We start from the raw sequence: 14991 nt of genomic DNA, 5'->3' as shown, positions 1-14991 counted from the left end.
CCTATCTTAAAATTTTCTTTTTTATGTTTGTATCTAAATGACTAATGCCGATTCACAGAAGAGAGAGAGAGAGAGAGAGATCACACACATATAGGAAGATGGAGATTAATTAAAAATAGAAAAAAAAAATTCACTCTGATCCCCATCAAATTGTGACAGTTTGTGAGATTAGTATCTTGATAATGTGGAAATTAGCCAAAGTTACTTCAGCTACAATAGAAATTAACCACAATTATTCATGGAGCATCACCAGAATTGAAGTTGATTCTATCATGTAGCATTTTCTTGAATAACATAATTAGAGTAATATTTTTTAAAAAGTCCTTATGTTAAATCTATATGATTATGCTGATTAAATCAATTAAAGTTGTTAAGAGAACAGTTTTGCCAGATAAAATATTCTTGATTGACATTTTTTTTTTGAGAACTTGGAATATGTCATCCCACTCCCTTTTGACCTGCAAGGTTTCTGCGGAGAAATCTGCTGATAAAGTTTTTACATTGGCAGGTTGTTTTTCTCTTGTTTGACCAACTGGTTATTCACAAGTGTGTGTTCTTAGAGGCCCCAAACTGGCACCCATTCCTATTCAGCACTCAAATAGTAACCGCTCACTTGGGTAGATAACTAAAATGTCTGAGTGCTCATATATGTTGCAGTCTTCTCTTTCCCACCCCAAAGGAAGGCCGGGAGGTGGGAGCTTCCTTCTCATTTGCTTGGATGAGTGGCTCTGGAAAATAAATACCATGAATTTTCTTACTGATTTTTATGTGGTTTTGAACTTGCCTGTGGTGCAGGAGCCTCTTAACTTTTTTCTGGATTGTTCACAAAGGGAATAGATCCATGTATTACTATTGAATCGGTGTCTCCATGCGGGAAGGAGGATCTGGGCTTCCTATTCTGCCATCTTGCTGACATCACCCAACACAAATTCTTAAAGTCATTTTTAAACCAAACTATACAAGCAAACAGCACTTTATCATTTGACGTTTAACTATTGCAATAACTGACGCGTATAGAAAATTTGTTTCTGGATAATATTCAGCTTATTGTATCAATGTTGTTTCTTTTTAGCTATAAAGCATTTTCTTTTTCCTGTTGGCTTACTTATGCTGGAAAGAAGCTGTTCCAAGTGAGAAACTACAAAAATATTCCAGTCAAAAAATTGTTCTTTTTCTTGGTCAACTGGAATGAAACGTAAGTTTAATCTTTTCTCTGGCAGGATTATTTATCTAATAAAGATCAGAGGTTTGTTTGTTTGCTTTTGTTTAAGTGAAGCATGTAATTTAAAAAAAATGTTGCCAGTTGATAAATATGCTAGGGCTAATAGATAACTGATTATTCAATTCAATGGATTTAAAGTCCATTTAAAAACCTAGACAAGTGTCCCATCCACATTATCTAACTGATCAAAGAAGGAAATTGAAAAAGGGAGAATTATTAATCATTCACAGACTGTGGATAAAAGAAATACCTTCTATTTGGAGTTGGAGGGAGGCAGATTCCAGATATAAAAAGAAGGAAGAAATTACCAAAATAGCAGATGTAATCTCCATTTCCCCACAAAGCCAATTGGTACCAATTAGTTTAAACAACCAAGTATTTTGACAGTAGTTATCTGTGCATTGTGTGAACTGCCATCTAATTTGGGGTGGCTGGCTCCTACTTCCCCATTTTATAGAACTTTATTATATCAATAAGGAAAAGTACCTTCTTGACATTATCCTGGCCCACCTCCTCTCCTCTGTTTCCCTCAGCTCAAGCCCTCATTTTAATTAGAATCTCAGGCGACTCATAAACTGCCATCTATGACTCTTTTCATGGTTACTGGTTCTTTTTCCTGCTGTTCCTATTACACTAATCCTTTATCATTCAGTCATTTTTCCAGGTACCCATTGCTCATTGGGAGTCAGTTTTCTTCCCATCTCAAGTAGAAGAAAATACCTCAGTTCACTCTCCATCCGACCTTTCCTAAGGTCTGGCTTTCTTGGGAGATCATTTGATTCCCCAAATTGTACTTTCCTAATGATAATTGACACAATTTCTATTGACACAAGTCCTATGATGCCATTAGATGACACCATTTATCTCACTCTTACTGTTATCTCAATCAATGGAGACATGTCCTGAGACATAGCATGTGATCTTCAATTCTTACCCACTCCATGGTTGTTCAATCCCAAAGCAAATCTTCCTTATTCCAGGACTGTGATATCCTTATCTCGCCTGCTTTGGTTAAGTTCTTAATTACTTGGACCAAATACCTGACCTTCAATTATAAAATCCTATTCCATTGCAGAGTCACTTCTGTTTGTAACATTCTTTAGTAATTTCCAGTTCCTATAAGGTAAAGTACAAGTCATTTAGCCTAGCACACCAGGCCCTCTGTGGTTTTGCCCTGCCTATCTCTGAATCTTTATCTCTGGAGTTAGCTCTACTCTTGCCCCTGTAACCCAGCCACTCTCTGTATTTGATCTACTTACCCTAAAGATGAACTGAGAAATTTCACCTCTGCTAAGGGTCCTTCATTTGCCCCCACTGTCCTTGAGAACACCTAATTGTCTTTCAAGATACTCTTCTACCTTCTCTATAAACCCTTCCCTGTATCATTCAAAAAAGTGGCCATCTTTTTTATTTATCAATTAGTCAAACCTCAAACTACTTCTTTATGATCCTCTACTGAATGTATTTGTCTATATAGCTGTTTGTTTCTGCTAAATAATAAAAGACGTTTTTTACTTTTGTTTTTTAATTTTATTTTAAAATTTGTTATTGTATCTTTAACAGCACCACACAGAATAAGAGGCCAGTAAGTGTTGCTGGGCAAATGAATGAATTTTGTGTAATAAGTGACTCCTCAAAAATGTTATCAAGTCAATTACCAAAATTAGTCTTCTTAACTAATTAAAACTTATTACTGTTTCAAAAATCAGATTCATTTTCATATGACAGCTATGTTTCATCATTTAAATAATTTAAAAGAAAAATCTAATTCTAAAGTCAATTTCAAAGAAAAAAATCAAAATAAATTAAAGATAATTAGTGTTGTTGGAATAAGTACTTTGATATATTTTTCTTCTCTTCCTTCAAGACCACACAAGTGTTCTACTTCCTGGGAGAATTTATTTGATTTCCCTAGTAGTTAGTTACTTCAACCCAAAATTATTTTTATATAATTTTCATAAAAAATATTTATTTACCATTTTCTAGTGCCTGTAGCATTCTTTATATATTGCATTAAAGTGTGCCATTATACTATAATCAATTGTATATTTCATTATTGTACTGTAAATATACAGACAGAAACTATATTGTTTAATAATATGTGGCATAGATTTTTGAGCACCTATTATGTTTTAATCATCTTAGTATAACCCCCAAATATATCATCTTATCTCAACTTAACAACAAAAATATATAGCATGTATTGTCATCTCCATTTTACAGATCAGCATATTGATGTTTACGAAGATTAATTAACTTGCCCCAATTTCCACAATCAATAAATGGCATAACGACCCACTCTGTCTCCAAAGCTAATGTTTACTGTGATTTCCAAACTGTTTCTTACAATATATAAAATCTTAGGCAGAGTATTTATATTCTAAAATAGTTATCATATCTTAAGTTAAAAACAAACCTGGCTGGCAGCTTGACCCAGTGATTGAGCATAGACCTATAAATCGGGAAGTCATGGTTCAATTCCAGGTCAGGGCATATGCCCCGGTTGTGGGCCCTATCCCCAGTGTGGGGCATGCAGGTATATATCCCTTCCTCTCTGAAATAGATAAAAACATATTTTTAAAAAACTCTACTCCAGAAATTTTCAACCTTTTTCATCTCATGGCACCCGGCACATGTAAACTAAAATTCTGTGGTACACCAAAAATACATTACAATTTTTGACAATTTGACTATATATATATATAAAATTTTGATTGATTCACAAAAAACAATAATAATGGTGATTCCCTACCCTTTTTGCTCCAAAATGACTTTTTAAAAAATCAGGCGCCTATATATGTATATAAGGATTTCTGGTACAAAGGATTAAACAATCAGATGCAACCTTATTATGCCACATAACCAATAAGATACAACTCTATTATATGACCTATATATGTATGCTTCAAGATAGGGCATTCACACTATACAGCTATTGTTATGTTGGTTGTTGTCATTTTTTTTTATTTGACTATCTAAAGGAAAAGAGATCAGTGCCCCAGACTAAAGAGTCAGGCATTGCATGTTTTAAAAATTCTTATGGTACACTGATTGAAAATTGCTGCTCTATTCATTCTCCCTCCAAAAGCCACCACCCCATTCTTTTTCTCTGCTTTGTATTAAAACCCTTCCAAAGAGTTGTCTATATTCACTTTCTTCAATTTTTTTCTCTGCTCTAAAACATATTCCAATCAGGCTTTCATCACCTCTGCTCATCTGAAATTGCCCATTAGAGTCACCAGTGATCTGCATAGTTAAATCTAATGTTGTTTCTCAGTCTTCATCTTACACCATCTATTAGGAATAGTTGTCACTGTTGATCTCACCCTCCATATTTAAATATGCTCTACACCTGTCTCCTACATTCTTTTAGCTTTCTTCCTTCCTCATTAGATATACATTCTCCATTTTCTTTTCTTCTCCCAGACACTGTGCTAATGTCTTAGCCCTTAAGCCTCTTCCCTGTTGTTACTATTCTCACTCCTTTAATTTGCTCTTATAGTCACATGGCTTTAAATGCCATCTATATACCAACAACTTCCAAATTTATATCACTAACCCAGGCATCAGTCACAAACTCCACATTTACACATGCAACATGTATAAGACTGAACTCTCAGTCTTACATTTCAAACTTGGTCCACCCATAGATGGCCACTGTGGGTGATCATTTTCAGTTCCAGTTGTTCAGGTCAAATCCTTAACCTCAATCTCCTACTCTCAGACACTGTGTCCAGGAAATCCTATTGGCTCACTTATCAAAACATTTCCAGGAAATTACTTCTCATCATTTTCCTTGGTCTAGACCACCGTCATCTCTCCCCTCTATTACCACAGTAGCCTAATAATGGTCTCCCTGCTTCCCTTGTACCTTTATAATCCTTTCCACATAGCAGCTAAAGTGACCTTTTCTAAAATGTAAGTCAGACCATGTTTAAAAATTCTGAATTGACTTCCTGTTTCACTCAGACAGAAGTCAAAGTCCTTACAATGCTCTATTGTTATATATCAGTATTAAAGGAGAGTTCTAAAATATGTGACTTTTTAAATCTCCCATTTCACTATTAAAAACTTACTGGAATTGTTGGAAAAGTATCTCTCATAGAAGAAAAATTGTTTAAGGAAAATTTAATGTTCACTCATTTTTCAGTAGTAGAGTAAGGAAAATATATGATTAAAACTCAAGGTTGGTGCCAGCAGCTTGGATAAAAGGAAGCAATCTGACTTCACTTATCGAATTGCCTCTTAAAGTATTTTTCTTCCTTTTTTTGTCTAAAAGTTCATTCCTTTGATTTTTCAATAGCCATGTAGAAGTTGCAAGAAAAGATTTCCCAGTGAATGTGAGATTATTCTGGCTTTAAAAATTCATACGTATTCAAGAAATAAATAACTATTTAGAAAGCATGTATTCTTGCCCCAGAAGAATTTATTTTCATTAATAAAAAATGACAGAATGGAGATTGGCAGTAACTATCCACTGTAACCTATCGAATTTTTGTCATTTTTAATATAAAAAGCTCATTAAAATGTGAAGTTATACATGAAGAAGCCAGACTCAATAGGAAAAAAAGAATATTCTAGATTATCTGTAGAATAAAGTCAATTTATAGCTTCCATTCTTACTCAGAAATATGAAACCTGAATAGAAAGCCAATTACAGGTAAAAGAGAGAACATTCAGGAAATTGCTGTGCATTCCACAGGGTCATTGACATCCTGTATTGATTTTCAGAGCTCCTCTTAAGCTGAGAAATATGCTGATATTATCTTAAGTAAATATTATGACTATTAAAGAATATGAAAGAAAATACTTTCAGTTTTAGCGATCTAAACATGTAACAATGTAATTTTTAGTAATGTAAATTTTATTAATATTGAATAATAAAATTTATTTACTCTACTGATTGAATAATTAATATAATGCTGATATACAACCTACCATTTTCCACATATAGTGTTTTGCAATTTTCATTCTATATCATGGATAAGGAAAAGCAAGGCTTAGAAAGGTTAAATTCATTGCTCAAGGAAGAATATCTTATTGGTTATAGAGCCACTATTTAAATGCAGTTATATCCAGATCCAAATCTCTGACTCATCCTCTCCACACACAGTTTACATATTGACATCTCAGATTTATTCTTAATTTAATGACATCATGTCCTAAATTACATATTTCAGTTAAAGTCATCCACTAGAATATAATCTAGGAGACTAGAACTCATCTTTAATTCTTTTTTGTCCTGTTCCATTAATATGCTGTCAGTCAAATATTAATTATCCATTTTACCTCTAAAATAGTTATTTCTCTCTTTTCTCTTCTTTGCTGCTATATTACCACCCTAGATCTGGACCTTTTCATTTCTGGGAATAGCATCTTAGAGAAAGAGATGTGTACTTCCTCACCATCAGTCATGGTCACTGGGCTAAATTAATTTCTCCTTATTCCTGAGGTTGGATGCTGCCAACCACTCACAAAAGGGGGTTACCAATGTCTTATTTGACACTTTGATTAAGGACTGCTCCCTAGTATCCTGATTAGACAGCCAATTCTTAGTGCAAGAAGATGCTTAATAATACCTAAGGCCTCAGCTGGGCCAACCTCAATCAGCAATTTCCAATTGGATAATAGGCTTTGGTCATCATCAATCTATAATAATAAAAGCATAATATGCTAATTAGACTGGACCAGCCAAACGACCTTCTGGACATCCTTCCAGACATCCTACCAGATGAAGCCACCAAGGCGGGGACTGAGGCAGAGGCAGTTAGAGGTGATCAGGCAGGCAGGTGAGTAGTTAGGGGCAATCAGGCAGGAAGGCAGAGTGGTTAGGGGCAATCAGACAGTTAGGCAGGCAAGTGGTTAGGGGTGATCAGGCTGACAGGCAGAGGGGTTAGGGGCAATGAGGCATGCAAGCAGAGTGGTTAGGGGTGATCAGGCAGGCAGGCAAGTGGTTAGGTGCCAGCAGTCCCAGATTGAGAGAGGGTGCAGGCCAGGCTGAGGGACCCCCCCTACCGTGCATGAATTTCATGCACCAGGCCTCTAGTACTCTAATAATTACCCATTGCTTAAACAAGTTGACATCAAAAATCAATTGGGAAATACAAGGACAGTGGATTTTGTTCATATTCCTCATACCTAATGCCATCAGATATCACTCAATCTAAGCTGCCTCATTTGCTCTCCCAGTCACTTTTCTCTTCTTTCCATCCCTTGAAAATCTGTTTCCATGAGTCTCCCCCTATCTACCTATCTCTGTTCCAAATTTCCTATTTGTCTCTAGCCTTCTCATCTTCTAGTAAACATATTCTCCCACCTCAGTCTTTTGAAAAATATAACTTTCATCTCTTTGTCTCACAAATAGATCTCTTCTAAAGACCATACTTATCTTGAAGCTCTTATCATAGAACCTGGTCATTTCTTTTTTTTTCCTCATATGTTCAATTCTTTTTTAAAAAATTCTTCATTGTTTAAAGTATTACATATAGCATTACATATGTCTCCTTTTTCCCCCATTGACCTCACCCCAGTGACCCCCACTACCCATCACATGCCCTCACACCCCTACTGTATGTGTCCATTGTTTATTTTTATATACATGCATACAAGCCCTTCGGTTGATCTCTTACCCCCCACCCCCACCCTACCCTGCATTCCGTCTGAAGTTTGATGGTCTGTTTGATGCTTCTCTGTCTCTAGATCTATTTTTGTTCATCAGTTTATGTTGTCCATTATATTCCACAAATAAGTGAGATTATATGATATTTATCTTTCTCCAACTGGCTTAGCATAATGCTCCCCATGTCCACCCATGCTGTTGAGAACGGAAAGAGTTCTTTCTTTTTTTCAGCAGTGTAGTATTTCATTGTGTACATGTGCCACAGGTTTTTAATCCATTCATCTGTTAATGGGCACTTAGGCTGTTTCCAAATCTTAACTATTGCAAATTGTGCTGATATGAACATAGGGGTACATATGTCCTTTCTGATTGGTATTCTGATTTCTTGAGATATATCCTAGAAGTGGGATTACTGAGTAGAATGGGGGTTCCATTTTTAATTTTTTGAGGAAACTCCACACTGTTTTCCAAAATGGCTGCACCAGTCTGCATTCCCACCAGCAGTGCACGAGGGTTCCTTTTTCTCCACATCCTCACCAGCACTTGTCGTTGTTGATTTGTTGATGATAGCCATTCTGACAGGTGTGCAATGGTATCTCATTGTCGTTTTGATTTGCATTTCTCAGATGATCAGTGACTTTGAGCATATGTCTCTTGGCCTTCTGTATATCCAATGGAAGAGTGTCTATTTAAGTCTTTTGCCCATTTTTTTATTGGATTGTTTATCTTCCTTTTGTTAAGATGTATGAGTTCCCTATAAATTTTAGAGGTTAGGTCCTTATCAGAGATAACATTGGCAAATATGCTCTCCCATGCAGTTGTTTTGTTGATGGTTTCTTTTGCTGTGCAGAAGCTTTTTATTTTGATGTAGTCCCATTTTTTATTTTCTCCTGAGTTTCCATTGCCCTAGGAGCTGTATCAGTAAAGATATTGCTATGACATATGCCTGCTATTTTGCTGCCTATAGATTCTTCTAAGATTTTTATGGTTTCCTATCTTACGTTTAAGTCCTTTATCCATTTTGAGTTTATTTTTGTGTATGGTGTAAGTTGGTGGTCTAGTTTCATTATTTTGCATGTATCTGTCCAATTATCCCAACACCATTTATTAAAGAGACTGTCTTGACTCCATTGCATGCCCTTGCCTCCTTTGTCAAATATTAATTGAGCATAATGGCTTGGGTTGATTTCTGGATTCTCTGTTCTGTTCCATTGATCTGTATGTCTGGTCTTGTGCCAGTACCTGGCAGTTTTGAAAACAGTGGCTTTGTAATATAGCTTGTTATCTGGTATTGTGATCCCTCCAACTTTGTTCTTTTTTCTTAAGACTGCTGCAACTATTTGGGGTCTTTTTTTATTCCATATGAATTTTTGGAAAGTTTGTTCTAGGTTGGTAAAATATGCTGTTAGTATTTTAATGAGGATTGCATTAAATCTATAGATTGTCTTGGGCAGTATGGACATTTTGTTGATGTTGATTCTACCAATCCATGAACATGGAATATACTTCCATTTGTTTATATCTTCCTCTATCTCTTTTTTCAATGTCCTGTAGTTTTCTGAGTACAGGTCTTTTACGTCCTTAGTTAAGTTTATTCCTGGGTATCTTAATTGTTTTGATGCAATGGTATAAGAGATTGTTTTGTTTGTTTGTTTGTTTCTCTTTCAGTGAGTACATTATTGGTGTATAAAAAAGCCATAGATTTCTGGGTGTTAATTTAGTATCCTGCTACATTGCCAAATTCATTTATTAAGTCTAGTAGTTTTTTTGATAGAATCTTAGGGTTTTCTATGTACAATATCATGTCATCTGTGAATAATGACAGTTTTACTTCTTCTTTTCCAATTCGGATGCCTTTTATTTCTTCTTCTTGTCTAATTGCTATGGCTAGCACTTCCAGTACTATGTCGAACAGGAGTGGTGAGAGGGGCATCCCTGTCTTATTCCTGTTCGTAGGTGAAATGAGTTTAGTTTTTGCTCATTGAGTATGATGTTGGCTATAGGTTTGTCATATAAGGCTTTTATTATGTTGAGGTATGATCCTTTTATTCCCACTTTGCTGAGGGTTTTTATCAAAAAAGGGTGTTAAATTTTGTCAAATACCATATCACATTAATTGATATGACTATGTGATTTTTTTATCTCTCAATTTTTTTATGTGATGTATCATGTTTATTAATTTGTGGATAGTGTACCATCCTTGCATCCCTGGAATAAATTCCACTTGATCATGGTGTATGATCTTACTAGTGTAATGCTGGATATAATTTGCTAGGATTTTGTTGAAGATTTTAGCATCTATGTTCGTTAGAGATATTTGCCTGTAATTCTCTTTCTTTGTAGTGTCTTTATCTGGTTTTGGGATTAGGGTAACTCTTGAATTTTTTGTAGTAGTCTGAGGAGGATAGGTTTTAGTTCTTCTTTGAATGCTTGGTAAAACTCCCCTGTGAAGCCATCTGGCCCCAGGCTTTGGTTTGCTGGAAGTTTTTTGATTACTGCTTCAATTTCTTTCATAGTTATTGGCCTATTCAGATTTTTTTATTATTCCTGATTGAGTTCTGCAAGGTGGTATTTTTCTAGAAATATATTCACTTCATCTATGTTGTCCAGTTTTTTAGAGTTATTCATAGTAACTTTTTTACAATCCTTTGTATTTCTTTGGGGTCTTTTCTCATTTCGCCTCTTTCATTTCTGACTTTGTTTATTTGGGTCCTCTCTCTTTGCTTCTTGGTGAGCCTGGCTAGAGGTTCATCAATCTTGTTTATTCTTTCAAAGAACCAGCTCTTGGTTTCATTGATCTTTTGCATTGTTTTTGGTCTCTATGTTATTTATTTCTGCTCTGATCTTTATTATGTCCTTCCTTCTACTCACCCTGGGCTTTTATTGTTGCTCTTTTTCTAATTCTTTAAGTTGTAGGGTTAGATAATTTATTACCAGTTTTTCTTGTTTTTTAAGGTAGGCCTATAAGACTATGAACATCCCTCTCAGGACTGCTTTCACTATGTCCCATAGATTTTGGGGATTGTTTTGTTTTCATTGTCATTTGTTTCCAGGATGTTTTTTTCATGTCTTCTTTGATCTCTTTGGTAACCCAATAATTGTCTAACAACATGTTATTTAGCTTCCAAGTGTTTGAATTTTTTATTTGTATTGTAGTTGATTTCTAATATTATGCCATTGTGATCTATATGTTTGATATGATTTCAATCTTCTTGAATTTGAAGACACTTTGTGCCCCAATATGTGGTCTATCTTTGAAAATGTCACATGTGTACTTGAGAAGAATGTATATTCTGTAACTTAGGGGTGAAATGTTCTGAAGATGTCAATTAAGTCCATTTGATCTAGTGAATCATTTAGGATTGCTGTTTTTTTTTGCTGATTTTTGACTAGAGGATTTATCCAGTGATGTAAATGGGGTATTATAGTCCCCTATCATGATTATATTGCTGTCAATCTCTCCCTTGATATTTTCTAGAATATTTTTAGGTATTTGGGTGCTCCTGCATTGTGTGTATATGTTTACCAGAATTATATCCTCTTGTTGTATCAATTCCTTTAGTATTATAAAGTGGCCTTCCTTGTCTTTTGGTATGGCCTTCACTTTGAGGTCTACTTTGTCAGATCTAAGTATTGCTACCCCAGCTTTTTTTAAATTTCAATTTGCCTGAAAAATATTTTTCCATCCTTTCACTTTTAGTCTGTGTGAGTCCCTTGTTCTGAGGTAGGCCTCTTTTAGACAGCACATTTATGGGTCATGTTTTCTTATCCATTCAGCCACTCTATGTCTTTTGATTGGAGCATTTTGTCCACTTACGTTTAAGGTTATTGATAGATATTTGTTTGTAGCCATTTTTATTCTTTTTGCCTGTGTTCCTTCTTCCCTTTCTACTTCTTCTTTTTATAACAGTCCAACAGTCCCTTTTGCATTTCTTGCATTGCTGGCTTGGTAATGATAAACTCCCTTACCCTTTTTTTGTCTGCAAAGCTCCTTAATTCCCCTTTAATTTTGATTGATAGCATTGCTGGATAGAGTATTTTTGGATTCAGTCCCTTGCTTTGCATGACTTTGTATACTTCATTCCATTCCCTTCAGGTCTGATGTTTTTTCTGTTGAGAAATCATTTGACAATCTAATGGAAGATCCTTTGTAGGTAACTCTCTGTCTCTCTCTTATAGCCTTTAAGATTCTCTCTTTGCCGTTAACCTTTGCCATTGTAATTATGATGTGTCTTGGTGTGGGTCTTTTTGGGTTCATCTTGTCTTGGACTCTGTGCTTGTGTGACTTTTTGCTTCCCCAAATCAGGGAAGTTTTCTGTCATTATTTCTTCAAATAGGTTTTCTAATCCTTGATACTCTTCTTGTCCTTCTGGCACTCCTATTATACATATGTCACTTTGTTTCATATTGTCCCAAAGCTTCTTTAGGCTCTCCTCCTGATTTTACTTTTTTTTCCAATTGCTGTTCAGACTGGGTGTGTTTCTCTGCCCTGTCTTCTAACTCACTAATTGAGTCCACCACTTCTTCTAGTCTACTGTTGAAACCTTACATTGTGATTTTTATTGTAAGTATATCATTTTTTATTTCCTCTTGATTCTTACATAAGTTGTTGATATTCTCATCCATCTGGTCTATGAACTGTATGACCCTTGCTCTTAATTCTTTGTCTGACATATTGCATGCCTCCATTTCATTTAGTTCCTTTTCTGGTGCTACTTCCCTTTCTTTCCTTTGGGGGTTGTTTCTTTGTCTCCCCATTTTTGCTGTCACCGAAGAGTCCAGGTGCTGGGACGTGCTAGACCCCTAGCCAAAGCGGTGGGTCAGTGGGAGAAGAGCACACCCTGAAAGTCATCAGGAAGCCCAAATGCCAGGATACATGAGGCCTGTGGTTCCAGCGGTGGACCACGGGGAGGGTTGCACATTCTAGGATTCCCAGGAGCCTGAGGCCTAGGAGTCTGGAGTCCTTTGTCTGTGGCTCTGCAGCTGAGGTAACAGGTTTTTGGCCGGCATGCCTGTAGGGTCCCGGGTGGTTTCTGAGGCCAGTCTGGATGGTGATGAGGCTGGGCTCCCAGTCACAGCAGCTCTTCCCTTCAAAATGGTGTGGTTTCTCTGCCAGCACCAGCCATCCAGCAGTGCTTGTAGCTGTAGCAGGGGCTCCCCATCTAAAAGAGCCCAGTCTGCCATCCCCCAAAAGTCCTGCAGTATCTAACTGTCCCTCACTCACACACACATACACACATACCACACACATCCCCACACTCCCTCAGTCACTCACACTCTCTCTCCACTGCCATCCTGCTGGCCACCATCTTGACTCTCTGGTCATCTTATCTAATAAAGAGGGAATATGCAAATTGACCATCACACTGTAATGGTCAAGATGGCTGCACCCACAGTGGAGGCAGAGTTCCCTTAATGAGCCTTAACGAGCAATCAGCAGGGACCTGAGGCTGCACCCCTTGCCTGGCAGGGCTTGACAGGGGACCTCAGGCCACATCCCCCGCCCCAACACCACGCTGGAGGACCTCAGGCCACGCCCCCCACCCTGTCACCAGGCTGTGGGACCTCAGGCTGTGCCCCCTGTCCCAGTGCCGGGCCGGGGGAACTCAGGCCATGACCCCCCCTGGCACTAGGCCAGGGGACCTGAGGCCATGCCCTATGCCCCGGCTCCAGGTCGTGGGACCTGAGGCCACACCTCCTGGCCTGGGCCAGTGGACCTCAAGGCATGCCCCCCCCGGCCCAGGCCAGGGGACTTCAGGCCATGCTCCCGGCCCCAGCACCAGGTCGGGGGACCTGAGGCTGCACTCCCAGCCTGGCGGGGCTTGACGGGGGACCTGAAGCTGTTCCCCCCACACTGCGGGGCTTGACAGGGGCCCTGTGGCTGCGCCCCCCCCCCACCTAGCTGGGCTTACCAGGGGACCTGAGGCTGCGCCCCCCCCAACTAGCAGGGCTTGACAAGGGTTGGGCCAGCCGGGTCTGGATCTCGCCCATTGGGGGTGGGGCCGGCTGGGTCTGGGTCTCACACGAATTTGAGGCACCACAGGTGTACGGGGACTTGATTCTGGGTCTCACAGTGCGCCCTAGACTCTAACAGGATGAAGATTTTCATATACATTTTACTAATATTCTTTCATCTCTGACATCTATTATAGAGAAAGGGGAAATAGCAATATTAAAATATTTCCTGTAATTAATCCCCTTTTAATGTGCACAAATTTTGTGCACTGAGCCACTAGTCTATATATAAAAGCCTAAGCAACCATCCAACCATTCGACCATCTGACCGGTAGCTATGATGCACAATGACCACCAGGGGGAAGACACTCTGTCCTGTAGCTATGATGTGCACTGACCACCAGGGGGCAGACGCTCAATGCAGGAGCTGCTGATGCTGCAGTGACTTGGCAGTTGTGGTTTTTGGGTGATACACCCAGAACCAGAGAGGAGGGAGCCTAATTCCGGGGTGCGTCACCCAAGAACTGCCCTCTCGCAATCCAGACCCCTCGGGGGATGCAGAGAGTCAATTTTGGCCTGATCCCTGCAGGCCCGGCTGAGGAACCCCACTGGTGCATTAATCCGTGCACTGGACCTCTAGTTTCTATATAACCAGGATGACACCAGAAAGGAAAGAAAGATACCCTTCTCCCTGACCTCAGATCACACTCTTAGCTTATTGTCTAAAGCTCTTCTTAGATACTTATGTTACCCAGGTTAATCCTCCCTAGTCTCACAGTATCACTTATAACCTTCTATACATTCTCTTATATACCTTGATGGCTTCAATACCCAAATTTAAGAGGGTTTTTTTTTTATTCATTATTTTTGCCTATATTTACAATTCATCTATGGTCTGAATTTGGAGCTATTTCACCTTGACATACCTAGAAATTGTATTCCAACAATCAACCTCCAAAATTCTAGGACCTCATAGTAACTCAGAATAGTTCATATTTAAAATTATTATCAACTTTCTATACTTTTAATCTCTCGTTGAAATATTTCCTTTTGCCATTAGGAAAAAACTTGAAAAAACTGGAATACACAGTTCTTAAGCATTCTGGCAACCACCTATTTACTAATTGCATAATCCATAACTTTTCCACAGCTTGATAACATCTCTTGTTCTAGCCACAGAGAGCCACTCATTACT

At 38.0% G+C, this 14991-nt stretch overlaps 1 protein-coding gene across 1 annotated transcript in view; it reads left to right on the top strand.

Annotated features, from left to right (window-relative positions):
• The window catches only part of PIK3C2G (phosphatidylinositol-4-phosphate 3-kinase, catalytic subunit type 2 gamma), a 276367-nt gene that overhangs the window by 72011 nt on the left and 189365 nt on the right, over window positions 1-14991 (top strand). Inside the window, exon 12 of the mRNA XM_014540168.1 lies at window positions 1073-1195. Within this exon, the coding sequence (XP_014395654.1) occupies window positions 1073-1195 (123 nt within the window). The remainder of the gene's footprint in view (window positions 1-1072; window positions 1196-14991) is intronic.

This window comes from Myotis brandtii, unplaced genomic scaffold (genome assembly GCF_000412655.1).
Source record: "Myotis brandtii unplaced genomic scaffold, ASM41265v1 scaffold237, whole genome shotgun sequence".
NCBI classification, from domain to species: Eukaryota; Metazoa; Chordata; class Mammalia; order Chiroptera; family Vespertilionidae; genus Myotis; species Myotis brandtii.
This window is presented reverse-complemented; position numbering and strand designations above follow the sequence as displayed.